This window comes from Phyllostomus discolor, chromosome 13 (assembly GCF_004126475.2).
Source record: "Phyllostomus discolor isolate MPI-MPIP mPhyDis1 chromosome 13, mPhyDis1.pri.v3, whole genome shotgun sequence".
NCBI lineage: Eukaryota > Metazoa > Chordata > Mammalia > Chiroptera > Phyllostomidae > Phyllostomus > Phyllostomus discolor.
In genome coordinates this window covers 34,242,573-34,263,211 of record NC_040915.2, presented here as the reverse complement: position 1 = coordinate 34,263,211, position 20,639 = coordinate 34,242,573, and the positions used below count along the sequence as shown (strand labels likewise).

General features: G+C 49.4%; 1 protein-coding gene across 1 annotated transcript in view; it reads right to left on the bottom strand.

The window, feature by feature from the left end:
• DOCK2 (dedicator of cytokinesis 2) overlaps positions 1-20,639 on the bottom strand; it is a 362,016-nt gene that overhangs the window by 316,909 nt on the left and 24,468 nt on the right. The window contains exons 3-9 of the mRNA XM_036013875.1: positions 14,816-14,856; positions 13,618-13,673; positions 13,040-13,136; positions 10,885-11,033; positions 6,873-7,008; positions 4,661-4,815; positions 516-597 (exon numbers count right to left, since the gene is read on the bottom strand). Of these exons, the coding sequence (XP_035869768.1) occupies positions 516-597; positions 4,661-4,815; positions 6,873-7,008; positions 10,885-11,033; positions 13,040-13,136; positions 13,618-13,673; positions 14,816-14,856 (716 nt within the window). The remainder of the gene's footprint in view (positions 1-515; positions 598-4,660; positions 4,816-6,872; positions 7,009-10,884; positions 11,034-13,039; positions 13,137-13,617; positions 13,674-14,815; positions 14,857-20,639) is intronic.

The window sequence follows — 20,639 nt, the reverse complement described above, 5'->3', positions numbered from 1 at the left end:
ACATAACAGCTAATTCCAACATGTCTACATAAGACTTGCCCAGAGAGTACTGGTATTTAGGAGGATGACCCATAACATCTTTAGTCATCTGTGACTTAATGCTGTTCAGAGTATCCACCTGACCAAGGCAGCCAATGTTCTAGGAAGGAGCTCCCCCCCACCCCAATATATTTCAGAAGGGTCTTCAGGTCTGAACCAAATGAAGGACCTCAGGTTAACCACACATTAACCAGAAACTCAGCATAGCTGTGGCACCCGGTTCACGCAGATGGCAGCTTGAAGAGGTGTGTGCTTGCTGACAGAGGGCTCTGCATGTGCTCTCCGTGTGCAGGCGAGTGAGAAATAGGAAGGGAAGGAAGGAGGGAGAGGGAGATGGAGAAGATCCATCTTCCCAGCAGCTGCCCCTGGACACACTATGCCCTTCACCAGCTCGGAAGCTCCGCAGACCCAGCTCACTGCCAAGATCACATCCCCGTGTGCTTGGCCGATGCGGAGCGGAAGCAGTGTGCACCCACCGTGAAGACCACCTTCAGGTTGTTGAGCATCTCGATCTCCTTCGGGAAGCCCTTGCTGCCCCATCGCACCAGGTAGTTCTCACTGCGGGAAGAGAAGGGCGACCCATTACCGCCAGGGGCTCAACACTCATTCGGTCAAAATATCTCCCGAGCCACTGCTGCACGCCCCACACCCTGCTGGCTGCTGGGGATGCAGCGATGTTTGAAACAGACGTGGTCCCTCTCTCCAGAAGATCCCGGTCCCGTCAGGGAGACAGACATTAGACTAGCAGGGGCAGAGAATCACTAACGTGTGTGTTCGCAACCTCTTTCCCTCCCTCACCCACTCAGCCAGTTCTGGCCCAGCTGCCTAACATTTTGTAAGAGAAGCAGTGGTTCTCTGTGAGGTTACTGAGGGGCAGGAACAAGGGGGGACAGATTTTAGCACAATCTGCTGCACACTAAGAAGGAACGTGTTTGGCTGTTTTCACAGCTGGGCTGTATCACAGTTCAGCTGTTTGCACAAAACAAAGTTTCCTTTTGTCACCGCACCCCCCGCCCGTGTACTCGCCCCTCCACCCCACTCCCCTGTTGAGACTCAGTAAAGATCTGGATTATTTTAAATTGTCCCTTGGATGTAGGACTGCTTCCCTGAATGGAATAGCGCACTCTGATGGAACACAGAGGGCCTCCGCCATGGTCTGAGACACACTTAAGTAACCATTTAAATGGGGTTGTAACAACCATTTATGCTCAGTTGTGCTATAAAGGTTCAGGACACCGTGAGAATGTGTATCGGGAGAGCCTGGCCTCATCTGGGCAGTCGGGGAAAGTGTGTGTTGAGAGCGTGCCACGGACATAAAGTCGGTCAAGCAAAGAGTTGGGAAGGGAAACGTCCCAGGCAAAGCCACCGTGAGCGCGAATGCCCTGGGGCAGGATGAAACTTCATGCCCCCCAAAAATGGATCCCACGGGAAACTGGTAAGAGAAAGATTAGAGAGAGGGGCTAGACCATGCACGCCTTGAAGGTCATTCAAGAATTTTGGCTTGATCCTATGGCTAACTGCAACCCACTTAAGGGTGTTATGAGAGGCAGTCACACGGTTCTGACACGTGATCATCGATCATTTCACACCTTCGAGCAACCATCCACCACCCTGCACGGCCCACACTGGTCAGTCTCACTGTGCTGAGAAGACAGAGTCTAGCTCTTCTCTAACGTAGGAGATGCTTAGTGCAGTTTGCCGAGTTAAGCCATTGGGGTTTTCATGCCGTCCGGGAGCATACAGTTGCTACTAAATAAATACTCATTATCTTGAAGTAGGAAAACGCTAACTAAAGCTCAAAAGCCACGTCACCCCAAGGAGGCATGATGAGGATCTAGCCAAGCTAAGGGCAACTGCCTTCCTCTCGGTGGTTTATTCTATCTGACTTCTTGCTCTGCCCTATCCACTCACCCCTGGAAGATTAATGAGCGTAATCTCAGCGAAGTTCGTGGGGGAAATGCAACTGATAAATAAACACAGCTCTGAATTAACCAGTGGTTAAAACTCAATCAAGTTAAATCTACCTTTTTTTCTCAGTAAGGTTTCTTAAAAATTAGGGAAATTTGCAGCAAACTAACCAGGAAGGCTCGTTCCCCGTCTCCACTCTCCCCCAATTTTTAAATTATTTCTCATTGGTTATTTCTGAACTGTCATAGTGAAATACATGGGTATTTCCCGGGACCTTTCATTACATGTAGCAAGTCCCATAGAGAACCACCCTGCTAGATCGAAACAGCAGGCCCAGCAATTTTCTTGTAGGGGAAATAGAAACATAAATAAGAAAAGCAATTTAGAGGGCTGCACCGGCCCCATCCATCCTTGCCCAGGGAGACCTGCGCGGTAAATCTGCAAGGGCCACCTGGCGTGGGGAAACAGGTGAGACCTCCTCCACGACTCCCTCCTTGGAGAGAGGGTGGGGGCCACTCCAGCTCCCCCTCACCCTCTTTTTAGACATGAGCTTTGCCACTGGCCTGATGCCTGAGCTGCTTTTATTATTATTTTTTTCTGGTCCTACAAAAATTTACCTTAAATCTCCCAAACCAAGCCTCTTCATACACCCATAGAATCTGGCCATGACTCATCCCAACACCGAAAGGTCAATCGCAGCCAAATTCTCCCCAACCTACATCCAGGCCTCACTAAAGATGCCTTAGCTGGCCTGTGGCCCCTGGTACGTCGGCCCTGGTGAGGGCGGGCAGGCGTGGAGAAGGTGGGTGTCTTCTTAGGGGAAGAGCAGGGTCAGGCTGACACAGGGAGGCCTTCTGAGTTCCCCTGGGCTACTCTGTGTCATGCTTCTGCTCCTCCTCCTTTGTTTTCTATGTGTTTGGCTTCTGTCCCCCATGTCCTCCTCACCCCTCACTCTCTGAGGGCTTCCCCGTGTCTCTGGCATTCTCTGAGGCATCTCTCAGGCACGCGCCATCGAGCACATCATCGGTGTGACACGGCACGGAGCAGAGCTGCCATCTCGCTGATCCACGGCCTCTCTCCCCGGAGCTGCCTCGGGCCATCCGTCACTGCGACGGGCCGGCGCCCTCGCTCATCCGGCCGTGAGGAGCCCTCGTGTTTTCTAAGAGGCAGGGCTGGGGTCCTAGTAGTGCCCTCAGGATCTTTGTCACTAGGGAGCAAGGGTCACTAGTAACCCTTGAGTAGTGCCCTCAGGATCTTTGTCACTAGGGTGCCTGGGGAGCAGCCGGCAGGACAGCAAGGAGACGGACACGCAGACCATTTCAAGGTGGGTTCTAAGGAGCAGGAACACTCGTGTGCGGCGTCCACGGAGGCCTAGCCAGGGGAACTGGGCTGGCTCTCAGGAGGGGTTCAGGGTTGCTATGGAGAATAACTTTCCACCACCACAGTGCGGAGACCCTGGTGAGTACCACCGAGGATACTTGGTGTTACTCTTAGAGACGAGCGCCTTGGCGACAGACTGAAGTGGGCACTACCGTGTCTTTGCAGCCAGATGGACCTGGGTAGATATCTCATCTCTGTCATTTATAAGAAATGTGTGACTTTGGGAAAGTCACTTGACTTCCTCGAGCCTCATGTTCTCACCAAATGGCACAGAGTAATGAGGATCACACGAGATCACGTGCAGCCCCAAGTTCACACTTCTCACATGGGTAGCCCTCCCTGTCTCCCAACGGTCTCCGAGAGAGCTGTCACTTTCTAAGGCACCACCTCCCTAGGCACTGCACACAACCTCATTTACTCATCATCACATCCGAGCCACACAGACATTGTTTTCTGCATAAAAGACGAAGATCGGGCTCCAGCTCTAGTCTGATGTGTAACCAGGATCTCTCACCTACAGGCCCACGTGCTGGCCCCGAGCCCCGCTGGAGGGAATAGGCAGTGTTATTCCAGGATTCCGGAAGGGTGGTCTGAGCCACAAGCAGAGGCCAGGGGACAGCAGTGGGGGCCGGAGGTGTGCCAAAGTCTCCCCCTGGAGATTCCCAAAGGTGTTTTCCCGTCCTTGAGCTGAGACGCCCAGAGCTTCCCTCACTTCCTCAGTTCTCAGGAACAATTAACTAGAACAGTCATAATCACGCCCCTCCCCCTTGGAGCACAGGCAGCCTTTGCCAGGTCCTGTGCTGCGTGTGATTTTTTTTTCATTAAGCGCTTAAAACACATGATCTTGGGAGGTTGGCATTTACACTTGGCACAGGGAAAACTCAGAGTTAAGAAACGTTAATAGCCTGTCCAAGGTTGAGACAGAGTAAATGGCGAGGCGAGGACATGAACCCAGGGCCCACACCCTAGACCATTGCTGCCAAGTAGAGTAACGGAGTTTTCACTGCTCATTTCTCAATTCCCATTCTAAAAGTGGTGACTTTTATCCTATCTAATGCTGCCTCTCTGCATCTTGTTATTTCTGGTTGTTTTCCAGCAATTGAAACTATTTACAAAACCCTGTAACCATACGCCCACCCTAGGGAACAACTGGCGGAAAGTAATGCCTCCACCCCCAGAAAGAAGGTATGACATATTCTCAGTTGGGCTCAGTGCTGCCTCGGGGCGGGAATCTCTCCACCAGCGACGACGAAAAGGAAAGATGGCTCCGTGCCATTACGCCAATGCCAACCTCCCACAAGCAGCGAAGTCAGGCCACGCTGACCACACCCACCTTATGACAGTCTGCTTGTTGGGGTCATAGAGAGACATGAAGAGCTCGGCGTCTTCCCCAATCCTGCACACGAAGTTCCTCACGAAGACGTAGAGGCTGTGAGTCGGGGACGAGGAGATCCGGGAATACATCCCATAATCTGGCTGGTCTTTTGACTGAGAGGTGGAGGGAAGGAGAGAAGGGGACAGAGAAAATTATCCCAGCACCACATGGGACGACAGAAAGATATTGAGCATCGTGTAGGTTTTTAGCTTGGAGATTTCTCTGTTATTCCCAGCTCTGCCACTGAAAGTGTTTGCAATCTACAGCAAGTCACATGAACTCCCTTGGCCTTGATTTTCCCATTTGGTTTCCCACCTGTCTTCCTCATAAAGTTATGTCATAAAAAGCAAAAACTATAAGGGGAAAAAAATTGCGGAAACAAACTTCATCAAAACTAAAAACTTTTTGCTTTTGAAAAGACACATTTAAGAAATGAAAAGGCCAGGCACAAGAAAAACATATTTGTAAAATATATGTCTGATAAAGATTTGTATCCAGAATAAATTTAAAAAAATTCTTACAACTCAAGAATAAGGAAACCAGTCCAGTTAAAATGGGCAAAACATTTGGACAGAAACTTCACAAAGACAGATACAACTGGTGATGGCCAGCAAGCACATAAAGACATACTCAACATCACTAGTCATCCAGGGAACTGCAAATTAAACCGTCATGAGAAACCATTACTCAATCATTAGAATGGCCGAAGTTAAAAGACCGACAATACCAAGTGTTAGCAAGGAAGCGGAGCAGCTGGAATGCCCATATATTGCTCATGGAAATGTAAAATTGCATAACCCTTTTGGGAAATAGTATGGAAGTATCTTAAAAAGTTGAACATACACTTATCATGGGATCCAGCAGTCCTACTGCTAGTACGGCCCCAAAAGAATGAAAACACATGACCACACAAAGGTCTGTATGGAAATGTTCACAGCAGCATCAGTTTAATAGCCCCAAACTGGAAACAGCACGCACGTCCGACAACTGGTCAGTAACGTGTACCGTGGACAACTGGTCAGTGGCACAGCAATTAGCAATGAAAAGGAAAGAAACATTAATATATACAACAATATAAACCTCAAACATATCACACGGAGTAACAGCAGTCAAACAGGAAAACCGTATCATTCCATTTACATAAAACTCTATGAAGAGGCAAAAGCAGAGTCGTGAAAAGCAAATTAGAAATTGCCTGGGCATGGGGATGGGGAAGGGGACCAACTGTAAAGGAACTCAGAGAAACTTTCAGGGTGAGAGAACCATTCTGTATCTTGACCGTGCTGTTTACCCAACACTATATATTAATAAAATTCCTTAGACTGTACTTATTCTAGAATAAGTTAATTTTGTGTGATTATCTCTCAATAAATCTAAAAATAAGGTTGCTTTCAAATACACAGTGGTTAAAACTATTTTTAAAATTATGAATCAGGTTATGTCAACTTTGAAAAGAGTGTACTCCCTTGAAATCACCTGTTGGCTTCCCACCACACTCAGAATAACACCTTCACTCTCTGCGTGACTCCTCAGGCCCAGTGAGACCTGGCTCCTGCGGCCCCCTTCTGCAAATCACTGCCTGGACTCTCAGACTGCTCATCGTGCCTCATGCACACCGGCCTTTCTCCTCCTTAAACACTCAGAGCTCGGTCCTACCTCACGGCCTTTGCATCTGCTCTTCCCTCTGCATGAAGCACTTTGTCCCTAGAACGTCAGGGGTCTGATGGCCTCACATTATTCAAGTGTCATCTCAGATGTCACTCTTGAGAGAGGCCTTTCCTCATGGTACCCTTTGAAATAGCTCCTGATTCACCCCCATTCACATAACCCTAGTTTACTGCCTTTTAGAGACTTATCACCATCTGAAATTAATTTCTCCATTTCTTTCTTTATCTTTTTACTGCCTTTTTTCCCTTTCTCCTCTCTGGACTATAAACGCTCCGTGAGAGCAGGAAACTTGCTGGCATTAAACTACCTGTGAAAGGGATGCAGAGTGAGCTACAGATGCGAGTACAAAAACACAGTAAAATGTGTGTGGTTACTGACCATCTCTGATCACAGGGCAGATGTCTCTTTGAATAATAGACAGTCTGGTTAATTAGCCTGTGCAAGTTTATGGTGTGCTAAATGCCTGCCTCACTTGGCCAAAGCCTGCTTTCACAAAGCTCACCATTTCTTCCTTGATACGCTCTGTGATTTTATCAGTGGCTTCCTCATGTGCGTGGAACAAGCTGATGACGCTGGTGTTATCAGGATCCAAGATATTCCCATCTTCATCCCTGACGATCAGATCGAGTTCAAGGATTCTGAAAAGCGAAACAGGAGGAGAGGGTAAATCATGGAGGCTGGAGTCTTTAGGGCATTGGTGAAGCATTTCCACCACTGGGAGGCACTTAGGAGCAGTACTGGATTGGCGGGGCGAGGGGTAGGTTTGCAGAGGCCTTCACCTGAAGCTGCTTTTGCCCTTGATGTTGAGATGGAGGACCCCGGCTGTCCACACACAGAAGGCAGGGGGAGGGGGGCTGATGGAGATTCTCAGAAGGCCAGCAGTGGTCCTGCTTATGCACCACCCACTACCGAGTACCAGATTGGGGAAGGGCAGCAAAGACAAATGAAGGAGACAAAACGTTTTCATCTCTTATTGGAGAATCGAATTGAGAGGCACATCCAAATGCCGACAGGAGGGGGCCAAGAGTCACCCGTTGGCCCACATTTATTAGCAAATTAACTTCCAGCCAGATAGGACTCATAACGTTGCGCAGCCACGCTGCGGAATGGGCCATGCTCGGGGGAATAAATGCGTTCAACAAATGCGGAGCAGAGGTTTGCCTGGTCCTGGAAAAGATGGAGCATCACTGAATCATGATTCAATGCCGAGATTTCTCCAGCTCTTTCTCCTCAAAATTTATCAAAGCGGATTCAGTTCTAAAACGGATGAATAAAACATTCTCCCAGTGCTACGGCAGTAGGAGTTGAAGGAGTCCTTTGAGGGTTCCTCCCCCACTCTGTGGGTGCCGGTCTCACCTGAAACTTGGGAGCGTCAGGAGCCAGGGGGCCGGGCAGTCAAGATTCCTGGGGCCCAGCCCCTGGAGAGGCTGCCCCAACTGGACAGCAGACCATTCGTGTTGGAGAGCTGACTGTTTTGACATTTTCCCCTGAGGAGGGAGCCCCACGGCTCCCTTCTGTTCAAGAAAGTGGAACAGAACCCAAGATGAGGGTGGGGGAAGAAGCCCTCACGTTTTGTATTTTTCTAAAAAGAGGTTTTTTAAGATAAAGAAAGCAGAAATGGCACTTTCTGTGGCTCCACACTGCTCTCTGGACAAAATTAAATTTCTCTGCTTGGTGCTCAGACCCCCAATGTGCTGGCCCAGCTGCCTGCCTCTCCACGTTCATGTTCATCCCTCGGCTCCTCCCACACTCGCTCTCTCTCTTCCCTGCAATTCTTCATCTAGTAATGCCTGCTGGTGTTGTTGGGTTCAGAGGTATCACCCCGTGCCCTGTGCCCTGATTCGCACATCTAGCCTCCTTCGTGCTTCCTCCTCTCAAGAAACGCAGGACTCGCTACTCCAACGACTGTCTGCTTCTCCCCCACTAAGCCGCGCAGTCCTTGGGAGGCGGCGGAATGCAGCTCTCGAACCCTGGAGCCAAGCGCCCTGCTGCAAATGCCAGTGCTCCTCGGGCAAGATGACCGCATCGCTCTGGGAGCCTCGGTTCCCTTCTTAGAGAAATAAGGGCGCTGTCGTGAGACTTAACTGAATTAATACATGGAAAGTGCTTAAAACAGTTCCCGACACACAGGCAGCACTCAGTAAGTTCTTATTAGTCCTCCTTGCCGGCTTCTTGTCATTGTGAAATACAAACTGAGGCTGCATTTTGTAAATGTTGTCGGGGCCACTCGGCGGTCAACAAAATCAGGGGGTCTGCATGCAGGGATGGAGTGGATGGGGGAGGAAATCTGCTGGTTCTGATCGTTGCCCCCAGACTCGGTTCCCCGTCGGGCTCTCCTGACTCTCACTGCCAGGCCTGGGCTTCCTGACACTCTCCCCAGAGCCCTGGGCTTCCGATGTGCCGGAAACCACCCACTGCACCCCAGGTCGGAGCTCTGAGCCCCCAAGACAGCAGGCAGGTGTTGACTTAAGGTGCCCAGGTCTCTCTCACATGCAGCTAAAGTCATCAGGGAAGGGAGGCAAGAAGCAAGGGGCCCCTTCGCTCAGGGCTCCGTCTCCCCAGGTGTGTCTCACTTCCCCAAAGGGAACTATCTGAAACTGAAAGCCCGGGCCAGCCTGGGCGATGCTGCAGAGGTGGGGCTGACAGTGGGAGGAGCCTGCTTTCCTCTTTTCCCCATCAGCATCATTCATGCACTCACGGGGTGACCATTCACTGAGCACCTACTGCATACAGACCCTGTCCCTGGTCCACAGAGACGAGTTAGACTGTCGCGTCTTAGAGGAACTCCCAGAACAGCAGGGGAGACGGGCCATAAGGAGGCAATGCTGCTCAGAGTTCCCAGGGCCTGCAGGAGCCCCTACCCCAAGAAAGGCTTCCTATGAGCGGAGACCATTTATTTCACCCTTGGTCCCTTTTCTCGGGAGCCTCATGAGGCAACGACATCCGAAGGTCACAGATGCCATTACTGCAAAGCAGCACAGCTCCCTCAATTCCCGAGCGCCCAGCTGTGCTGCGCTCGGATGCCCCCGCACCAATGGCGGCGGCAGCTGCACGGCGAACTCTGCCTGTCGCTTTGGGACGATGTGCAATATAAGCAGATTTGGACATGCTCGGTGGCTGCCGGCAGAGGAACCAGCGGGAGGACTGTGCCCCTGGGATGGGAAGCAGCTGCACGTTGGACTATTGACTTTCCTCTTTGTATCTTCTTCCTAGTGCATGTGACAAAGATAAGGGAGCCTGGCTGCTGAGAAGTTTTCTTCTGGTGCATGTTGAATAGGCTCTTTCTACTTCCCCCTCAGGGGAGTTCCAGCCCTCTGACCCACTTTGCAGTCTTCTGAACATGCCATGCTCCCCCCTCCCACTCCTACCCTTTTTTCTTTTAGCCTACTTCACACCTCTTTCAAAAATGCAGCCTGGAGTCACCTCCTCCAGGAAGACTTCCTTGACTTCCTTTTCCAAGTCGAGTTAAGAATATCTTGCTTCCTATGCCATCAAACTTATAACAATGCATATCAATAGTTTACCTGTATCTCCATCCAATTGGACTGTGGTTCCCTCAGTGGACAGGAACTTTTGTATCTGTAACCTCAACACTTAGCAGGAAATCAGGCCCGTTATAAGTGCTCAACCAATGTTTGTTGTTGAGATGAACAAACAAAGGAGTATGTTTGGAGGCCATTCAAACAGCCAGGAGGGAATAAAAGCCTTCACAGCTCTCAAATGCTCTCCAGGTAGCACAGTGGTGAGGCCCATGGTCTCCAGAACCAGGTAACGTGGATCAGATTTCTGGTTCTGCCATTTACTAGCTGTGTGACTCCAAAGAGGTCACTGAACCTCTTTAAGAGCCTCAGTTTCTTCACCTGAAAAAACTGAGGACCATTAAACTACAAGGCCCATAGAGGTGTGATAAGAATTGAATGAGACAATGTGTGTAGAACCTGCAGCATCAAGTCCAGATGAAATGTTAGTTAAAACATTATTACCACTGCTGTGATTATTGGTGGGCTGTCCTGCCTCAAAAAATTGTTTCACGTTCTTCTCAACTTCACAGCATCCAAACCCCAATCAATGTCTGCGAATCCCTTTTGAGGAACCGCATTGGTAACTGTGCACGAGTGAGACATGTGGCTTGGGAAATGTAGGATGGGGAAGGGGCCTCGAGTCTCACCCTGGGATTTAAGGGAGAGTTTTGTAAATGCAGGAACAAAATGACAACTAAGCCAAAAGTGAGCCAGCATGACTGTGCTCCCCAGCCTTTCTGGAAGTAGGTTAAATAAGTGTCCTAAATCTCTCAGCTGGGTAATAGCCACTGCATAAGTGAGCCTCCTCTCCGCCTGCATGCCCCCGGGTCCCAGGGGGGTGATCACAGAGGCACGGCCGTGGTAACAGCCTTCTCCCAGATAGAGAGCGGCAAAGTCGCATCTAAAAATGAAACCAGGCTTCTTGGGAGGGAGAAAGGGGAGAAGGGAGTGGGGAGGGGAGGAAAGCATATTTTCAGAGGGAAGAGCGTTTACTTGTTGCCATAGTCGATTTTGGATGTGACTTTCTGCTTCAGTTCCTTCAGCTCGTCCTTGGGCAGGGTCCCCGAGAGGAGCTGGGACCGCCACTCCATCAGGTCGTACATCATGGACTGCACCTGCAGGAAGCGCTCCTTTTTGCTGGCCTAGGAGACAGGAGACAATCCCCGGTCGCCCGTGTCAAAGATGCTTGGGCACTGGTTCGGCAAACTGTGCCCAAATCAGGCGAGCACGGGGGGGGGGGGGGGGGGGGGGCGCGTGGCTGGGCGTTCTTCCTGGCCCCAACCCAGCTACAAAAGAATCGGGTGGCAATCTGACCACTGACCTATCCCCAGCTCTGTCCCCTGGGCCACAAGGGTTTCTCAAAAGCAAAGGTACTAGTGCCAATCACTTCTTGGTTAAAGAGAGGGCGATTTCTGACTCTTACCCAAAAGGATACTGGAGCAGGAATACCAGGAACATCTGCTGTGGAGGGGAGCAGACTTTTGCTACCCCAAAATATGTCTCTTGGGCATGAGGATTATTTTGAGCTGAAGGCAATCAAAAGCCAACAGACTTAGGAAAAGTGCTTTCCCTCCCCCTCAGCTGCCTAAGTTTACATCGGACGGAGAGCCGGGACCAGGAAGGGAGCTGCTACCAGATGTACCTTTTTACCTGAGAAACTTACCTGCAGAAAAGCAGGCAAACTTTGTTTCCCAAACCTCTCCTCTGCCTTCCTGTGAAGGCGCTTCCTCCCTTTGTATTCCCAGGCCCTCACCCCTTTCCTCAGCTCAGGGTGTTTCATAAGCCTCAATTACCTGGCTGCCTTTTGAGGCTCATGTCTTTGGGTCTCCCACAGGTATGAAATTAAATTTGTCTTTTCTCCTGTTACGCTGCCTTCTACCAATTTAATTACGAGACCAGCCAAAGAACCTAGAAGAGGAATCTTGCAGAGGTGAGCCCTTAAACCTACGTATGGAGTCTGACGCCAACTCTGGGTGGTCAGTGACTCGAACTGTAGGCCCTCCAGCTGGTATCCGGGAATCAAAAATTTGTTGCTAGAAAGAAATAGCTTGCTATATAGTTCCTGATGGAAATTATTTAAGTTCACTAAAAAAGGAGCCGGCTTCGGTGCTAAGTAAACATTACACAGATGGTGTGCAGAGAAGGCAAAAATCAAGAAGGTGATACTGGAATATTGGAAGTTCAAGGATCTCTGTACTAGGGTAAAGGGCATGGTGGGCTTGCTCTCAAAGACGTCTTAAGGGGAAATGCCAAGCTTCCGCGGTGTGTGTGTGTATGCGGCATTTTAAAAAGGGAAGCGGAGGTGAATAACTGGCCACCTTAGCCTCGGGTCTACTGTTTTGCCCCCCACACATTCCTAACGAGTTTTGGGGGGAAACTCACAGAAATGGAGGCATCCATCGCCACATATTATGAAATATCCCTGTGGGAGTCCACATTCGGGATTGTAAGAGTCAGTCTGCAACCTCGTGCGTGCAATGGTGTGCACGGTGCAATGGCAGGTGTGCAGAGTGCAACGGCAGGTGTGCACGGTGCTGCAGCAAATATGCAGTGAGCCTGGGCTGGCATTTTCACTCTCTGCTTAATGGTTTTCTTAGCTAATTGCTTTCATTAGAACTTTAGAGACATCAAAGGAAGATTTAAAATGAGATTCCCTCCCACAAAGGGAAAACAGATGTGAAATGCACTCTTTGTTTTGCTGGGGTCAAAGCTTCCTCACAGATCTGAGGACAACAGCCATTAGTTAATTAACAAATGAGAACCGTGTTTCTGAAGATGTTTTATAAGCAGACCCCCAGATCACCATCCCCTGAGCTTATTACACTGCAGAGCCCCAGTGACGTAAGCGTTATTTTTTAACAGCTCTCCAGGCGATTCTTAAAAATACTCAAGTTGGAGCATGTTTGCGCTGGTGTAAAAAAGGGTCGCACCAGACCCCCATTTATTACGACTCTGTCACTAGCTTGCTATGTGGCCTTGAGAAAGTCAGCTAGCCTCTCTGGGCACTGATCGATGTCCTCCTATACTCTGTTCTACTAGGTCAGTGGAGCCACCTTGGCCTGCTCTGTTCAAGGCTCAACTCCAACTCTGAGCCAAACCGAAGACTGCAAGAGGCTCCCACCCCAGGGAAGAGGGTTTTGAGTCTCACCACGTAGAGCTGTTTCCAGATGCTGCCCCATTCCCAAAGTGTGGTTGTCACTTCTTGCGCCAGAGGGATTTCTGCAGGAATGATGTTCTCGATATTTCTATTTCAGGTGGAAGAGAAAATGGTGTGAAATTGAGACCCAGGTGCTAATGAGGCAAAATGCCGGAAAGGTTGCCGCATTCAGCCGCAGCTGCAGCTGCCGAGAGGGGCGTCGCTGTCCTGAGACTGAACTGCCTCCAACAGCGACACCAATTATACTATGCAAATGCCAGGGACTTGCTTCTCAATGTCCTCCTTTACTAGGGTGGGCCCTTCAAGTTCATTATTCAGGACTAATCTAATTAGCACAGTTCAAAGGCGGTTGCCAATGAGAAGTCTGATTCTCCAAACTCACTGATACCAGCTCTGCATCAGCTCTGAGTGTGAGACAATTTGGGCTGGGGGAGGGGAAGGGTGGACGCAAAGAAACACTGGCGGGAAAGAGAGGGACCGCCTCTGCCGAGGCAGGTTTTCAAAGCAGCCGGGACAGAGACGTCCCATGAGGCACTGAAGGGTGAAGTCTAGTGAAGAATAACAAGTACCTTCTTTTTTCAATGGTCACTTCCTTGATGTGGATAAAGGATTTAGGGAAAATGCCCTGTTGGAAAGAAGATAACATGACTCAGCACAATATACACAACGTAACGTAAAATACAACGGGATGCCATATCCCCACGGAAATAACTGACCCCAGGTCTTCGTGGTTTTCCCCAAAGCCACTGGCTGGTGAAACTCTCAGACTGTAAAGGAATGATCCCAGAGCCAGGAGAGCAGGGGCTGGGCTCTGAAGCCACCCATTTAGGCCTGGTTCCCCTCCAGCTCTCTATCAGTTGTTCAGGACCTGCAATAGCCCTACATGTCAAAGGATGCTCCAACCCCACGGTGGACACTCCTCTTATCAGGTGGGCAAGAGGGGATGCTGGAAAGACTCCCTCTGCCTGGCGCCTCGCCTGCCCCGTTCCGGGAAAGGAGCCACCCTTCACGGTCACGACCAACAGGTGGAAGGTCAGGTCCTAAAGCAACAGCATCCCTAGTTGCATGTGAACTGGTTCAATCTGGGCCCCCCTTCTCCCTGGATGTTGTCATTGTTCTTCAGAGAGCAGAGCAGATCTCACCCCCCCTCAACACACACACGTCATGTCAGGAAGGAAGGAAGGTGCATCTAATGTTATTTGCTCTCTCCGTAAGCTTGGCTTGGTGAACAAGAAAAGTGTGTCACTTGGAAATTCCTCCCTAAATTCAACGAAGAGGCACACTGGGGACATGCAGCCGCTGTGCTCGATGCCGTGAGAGGTGAGGAGACGAGCAAAGCAGGTGCCTGCCCTCGTGGGGACAGTGGCCCAGGGCAGGTTTGGACCAGGGGTCTCTCCCAGGGCAGGGACAGGCCCTGTCCTCTCTCTGTCATGTTGGAGAGGTAGGTGAGGGGATGATGAATGCCCCAGCCACTCGGAAGGAAGGCAGTAGAAGATACATTTCAAATTAAAGTGCACAGCACCAAGGGGGCTTATAGGAAGGAGGACTCAGAGGTGAGTCCTGGCATCTCAGGAAGAGTTTCAGGAGAAGAGAGCCCTGCAGGTTGGCCTTAAAGAATGAGGGGAAGAGGGGGCTGAGGCCCTGCGAGCAGCACGGTGTGGAGGTGGGGGAGCACGGGGCACAGGGGCAGGGCGGAGGGCCAGTGAGCTGAGAAACAGCACGTGAAGATACCCAGGGTGGTCCCACATAAGAACAAATTAATCTTACCTGTAACATTTTGTGCTTTATGAGGTATCCCCTATACCAGTCTGCAAAAAGAAAACAAAGAAACGGGTCTCACATCTATTTTTACCAGTGTGCTGCTGGGTTTGGGCTGTTTTGGGTTGTTTGTTTGCTTGCTTGTTTTTGTTTGTTTTAAGCTAGTGAAGAAACTACTGTAAACTACTTTACACCCTAGATACAGATCAAAGTCCGGAAGTCCCTGGGCTTCAACAAGCTGTTGAATTTGTGGCCAACATCTCTAAAAAGCATCTAAAAATACAGAAATTTCTCATAAAAATGCAAATATCCCCCTTTTCAAAAAAACAAAACAAAACAAAACAACAAAAAAACCCCAGGAGGCCCAGAGGTGGCGGCCAGCGCCCCCCCATGGCTATAATTGGCTGGCGGAGAGGAGCGGCTGGTCCCATGGGACAGAGCAGGTGCCTCCGACTCACCAGCCCCTACCCTGCCCCTTGCTTCTTCCCATCACCTGCCGGGGCCCTGTGTCTACGTGCATTCTCAACCTCGGCCTTAAGAACAGGGAAAGGCTAAGGGAGCCCGACAGACTTCCTAAAATAATACCCCAGTTCTAATGGCGGCAGACGATGTCTAAAATGTGCTTTGCAGAAGTTAATCATTACTCACAGGCAAGTTCGGGGATGGGTAAAATGACAGGAATTTTAGAAGATTCTTCTTTTTGCAGGAATATCAAAAATGATACAACTGACACAAATCCAAATTACGCAGAGTCCTTGGACGAAACAAACCCCTCAGAGTAGCAAGTATTGATGACTATAATGAGTCCACCGGCCTTTGAGATGATTCAAGCACAGCCGAGAAGTGGCATTTGTCATCTCGGTAAATAAAGTGTCTGTCGGGAGCCTCATTAGCAAACCCTCATTACCAGGCTGACAGATTGTAGTTGGAATACGTTCTCCACAGGCGTACACGCAAGCCCCCAAACAAACAACCTGAAATGCAAAGTCACCCCTCCCATCATGACACAGCCTGAGGGGCCCGGTCCTGAAGACAGTTCTAAAGCAACGGGGACCCACGGTGGCTCCTGTTGCGAGAGACAGAAAGTGAGAGAAAGGAGAAAAGGAAGGAGAGAGGGGAAACAGAAAGGAAGGGGATGCAGGGTAAAGTGAAAGATTCTCGGGTTTGGAATAAAGGACCATTCCGAGCCTTCTTCATGCCCGAAGCCTTGCGCTCTTCACGACAACCATAGGAGACAGGAACTGGAATAGTTGTCTCGTTGTGCAGAAGCGTGGTCTACCTGAGGCCCAGAGAAGTTAGGTAACTTGCCCAGGGTCACGCAGCTAGTGACAGTGTCAGGACTGGGACCTAAGCAGCCGCCATGCTGTGCTTCCTGTTTAATGGAGGAAGGAGCATAGTGGTTGCCGAAGATTTTCATCTTCCCAACAACTGAACGCCCAAAACTACAGCCCCACTGAGCTGCTTTCCAGCTGAACACTTCCAGAGGCGAAAAACTTACCGCTCCAGGAAGGCTTGCACTTTATTTTCACATTCCTAATAATTTCTCTGTAACTATTGGCAATACTTAGCCATTGACAATAGTGTTTATTCTTTCTGAGTGTTTGATGTATGCCAGGAACTCTGATCAAGTTTTTTGTTTTGTTTTTCAAATTATAAATTAATCTTTACAATGATGCTATGAAGCTGGTACTCTCACTGTCTCAGTTCTATAAATGAAAGCAGAGAGGCACAGAGAGACTGAGCAACGTGCTCAGAGTCACACAGCAAGTGGCTGATACAACTACGATTGAAGACCAAGCATCTGACCTCCAGAAATGACGCTCTGCAGCACTGCACTCTGACACTTCTTCCGCACCCCACCAACTACGTGTAAGAGCATTTCTGTAATATTACTACCTGCCATTTATTGATCATTTAAATCATACAAAACTATGTGCTAAGTGTTGTACATGCATTTTCTCATTTAGCCCTCCTCTCGGTACTATGTGCTAAGTATTACCACTCCCAGTCTATAAGGGAAGAAATCGAGATTCGAGTCAATTGATCTCCTGGGCCAAATCACACAGTCAGGGCTCGAGGGGATGCCCGTGAGGCTGCAAAGCCAGTCCTCAAAGCTGCTCCTTCACAATGTCCCCCATGAACTGAGCACAGATAACATTTTCTTAGAGCACAAATAAATCAGGGTCTCTTGGTTGCAATCACCTGAATCCACTTGACGGCCAAGGCCGCCAAAATCCACCTGAAACAGGAAAACAATCAAGGGACAAAAAGTCCCCACCCGAAGCTCATGCCCACGTCTGCCTCTCCGCCACGGGGGCTCCGTGACTCGGGCATACCTTGGGGAGCTCCTGATGCTCACCCCTGACTACGGAGTCCATGGACTCTCACCCCAGACACGCATTCAGGCTCCCAGGTTCAAATGCAACCAATGCTGACTGTGCAGCTGCTTCGTACATGGCACTGGGCTCAGGCTTTCAGACAGAAACCGCAGCGATCCTTGCTGAGAAGGGCTTACCAGCTTCTGCCCGTGCTGGATGATGAGACTGCGTCAACTGCTGCAGGGCTGTCCTTTGGACTTTTGCTGTCATCCCCGCCCCGGGTGGGTCATTGGCCTCTGTGACCTTCTGAAGTCAGTTGCCTAATCTGGTCAAATGTCAGCCAGACCCAGCTGTACTCCAGGACCTGACGGGGCAGGTGACAACAGTCGGCCCACATGGCCCAATCTGGCACAGCAGACCTGGGTCAAAAGCAGGCTCAGAGTAGCCCCGCGCTTGCCCTATCCCAGGACGCACCCCAGGCTCGACATGCCCTCCAGTTAAATGACAGCAAGGGCTTTTTCTGCTGATCCTATCTATGAAATAGCTCTTCTTTTTTTAAATAGAAAACTCACAGAGTTCATCCTGGGGGAAGAGGAGAAAAGGAAATTCTGGACAACTATGAAGTACCAAAATACTCAAATTGTCCTCCCTTCCCACCCCAAATACCAAAATAAAATGTACCTAAATTCTCTAATCCCATAGGAGTTGCAGGTGGGGGGTGGAGGGAAGGAGAAAGAATAAAAATATCCCGAGCACCGAAAAAGAATCCGTGGCCTAGAAATCCAGGCCTCTCTCTGCCATCTCCCTGCAGGATGGTCTCCGGTTACGCCACTGAAGCCTCAGTATTTTCATCTGTAAAATGAGGGAAATGACACCTATTTCTTAAACAGGGTTATGAAGGCACACATGTCTGGGAAAAGCACAAAACGTCGGAGGGGAAGAAAATACCCCAATTTCAGGGTGTGGACAAAAAGAGACGAAGGGAATAAGGGAGAGGCAAACAGGGAGTTTCAACTGCATGTAAAATTTTTGTTTCTTTAGAAAAAAATGCCTGCAGTAAACATGGGAAATGTTAACATTTGGTTCCCTGAGTGGTGAGTACCTGGGTGTATTTTCCTTTCCTGGATGACTGGAATATCTGATAGTATTAAGGTCGAACAGAAGCTGGTACCTGTCGGTGGTTGAGAGTATAGTCCTGAAATCAAAGCCTGGATTTGAATAAAGATGTGCGACTTAGCACTTATGTGATCTCAAACAAGTTACTGCATTTCTCTGAGCTTCAGTTTCCTTACCTGCAAAATGCTAATGATAGTCCCTGTCTCACACAACTTACGTTCGATAAGCAGTTCAGAGTTTGCCCAGCGGCTGGTGTATGGTCAATGTTCAAAAGTTAGTGAGTGCCACTAACTTTTTTTTTTAAATCAACCATCACCATCAAGCAGAGAAAATTGGGTATATTTTCCATTTTACTTCCAAAGCTTACAGATTGTGAATATCTTTTTAGTGAAATCATTTTTAACATACTTTCTTAACAACAAAGCAAATGGGACAGGCTTCAGATTGAACACAACGGAAGCTAACTGATATTTTAGCCCCGTGCGCATTCAGGAAAGAACACGTCACCTGCAAATTCCCATCAAGGAACAGCTTCACTGAAGAAGACGGAGTCCCTTCACGTACACCTGTCTGTAGAACAGACCTGAACAAAGGACCATCTTCCTACAAAGTGGCACTTTGAAAGGATACCCTGTCAAGTGCTCATAATGTCCCCCTCTTAGTCTGAAAGCAAAGAACTTAGACGGATCGAGATCACTCTCGATGGAGTAGTGCGTTCGGAAGCGGCTGCTTGCCTCGGGGTATACCCCGCTCTGCAAGGGGCAGCTCTTTGAAGCTGAGCCAGGATGAGGCGATGCACATGTGCCGACTTAGAAAGAAGCCCAGACATTTTTAAGGGAGTCGAGCAAGGCTCAGAGGGGTGTGATGCTACACACTTGACCTTACAGACAGAGTGTTGATTTCAGGTTCATTGCAGGGGCGTCCAACCCACGGCCCATGAGGCACATATGGCCCAGGAAGGCTGTGAAAGCGGTCCAACAAGTAAAATCGCAAATTAACTTAGAACCTTGTTTTTTTTTTTTTTGCTCATCGGCTTTCATTAGTGTTTGGGTATTTAACGTGTGGCCCAGAGATGCCAAAAAGGTTGGACACCCCTGGTAGCCCCATTTCTAGAAAACAACAGAAGCTAAGCCTTGCTTTAAGAAAATAAACGAGACCCCATGTCGGCCTCCTCCTTCACCCCTCCCCCTCGTTTCATTTTACCAGTAAGTGAAATTCTAAAGTTTCTGGGGGGCCGCTCTCTTGAAACCCCGTTCTCTCCCCACCACAGTGGGCTCACACAGCTAGGACTGTGTGTCCGTGGGTGGAGTGGGGACTACCCGCTTATTCCAGAAAGAGACTCGGGTAGCAAATAACAGGGCAGAGCAGGCATTCCCTCCGAAGGGTTATAAAGGAGAGTCTGAACAAGCTGGGCCGCCCCCAGACAACATCCCGCTACCACAGTCGATGTCATCGGGAGAGACAGACAGATCCTTGGCGGTGGCAGTTTTCACCTGAGAAGGGCACGGTATGGAGCCCTCATGCCCCAGAACAAACCCAAGCATGGAGGCCTGTATTCTTTCAAACCCAGGAGATTCACTCAGAGATGCTGGGGGCAGCTGGCATCTCATTCCCCGGCTACGTGGCCACTCGTGCAGGGGACTAGCTGATCTTGGGGTTTGTTTGATCAGGGAAGACAGGGAATTGGGAAGAAAGAACCTCCAACCCCCATCCTCAGCTTTGTTTAAGCTGGGAAAAAAGAAGAGGAGAACAGTAAACTGGATAGGGAATTGAAGTCTTCTTTTGAGATGTCATTCAGTATCAGGAAAGACGTCAATCAAATGGGACTGAAGGAAGTGACTGGGGGAAAATAATGCCGCTTTTATATGTCTCCCCCAGGAGCCCTGACTGCTCAGTGATCATTTTCCTGTGTTTTCCACATTTAACATGAGGACACGTGGTGTTTATGCCGCCTCTGGGAGAAGAAGCATCCTGAGAGCTGTAATATGGACAAAGCGACGAGCATAAGGAAGTCTAAGGCTTAGTTAGCAACAGGTAGCCTTCTCAACTTTAATTTGTTATCACAACAAAGTATTATCTTCCCAATAACAGGTTAATTGAAATGCTTGAGCTCTAGTGAAAGGAAAGTCACTCATGGCCAAGGTTCCAGGTCAAGTTTTTGCCTTCCGCATGTTGCCAGGCTGAGTGGACTTATTACACAGGCAAGGCAGGGCCAGTCTCACCCACTCCAGGCAAGCAGGGGCCGGCTCCAGGGTCCCCTGGGCCACACGGTAGAGATGCATACCCTTCAGTTTCTTTTTTTTTTTAATTGATTTATTTTTTTAAGATTTTATTTATTTATTTTTTAGAGAGGGAAGGGAGGGAGAAAGGGAGAGAGAGAGAGAGAGAAACATCAATGT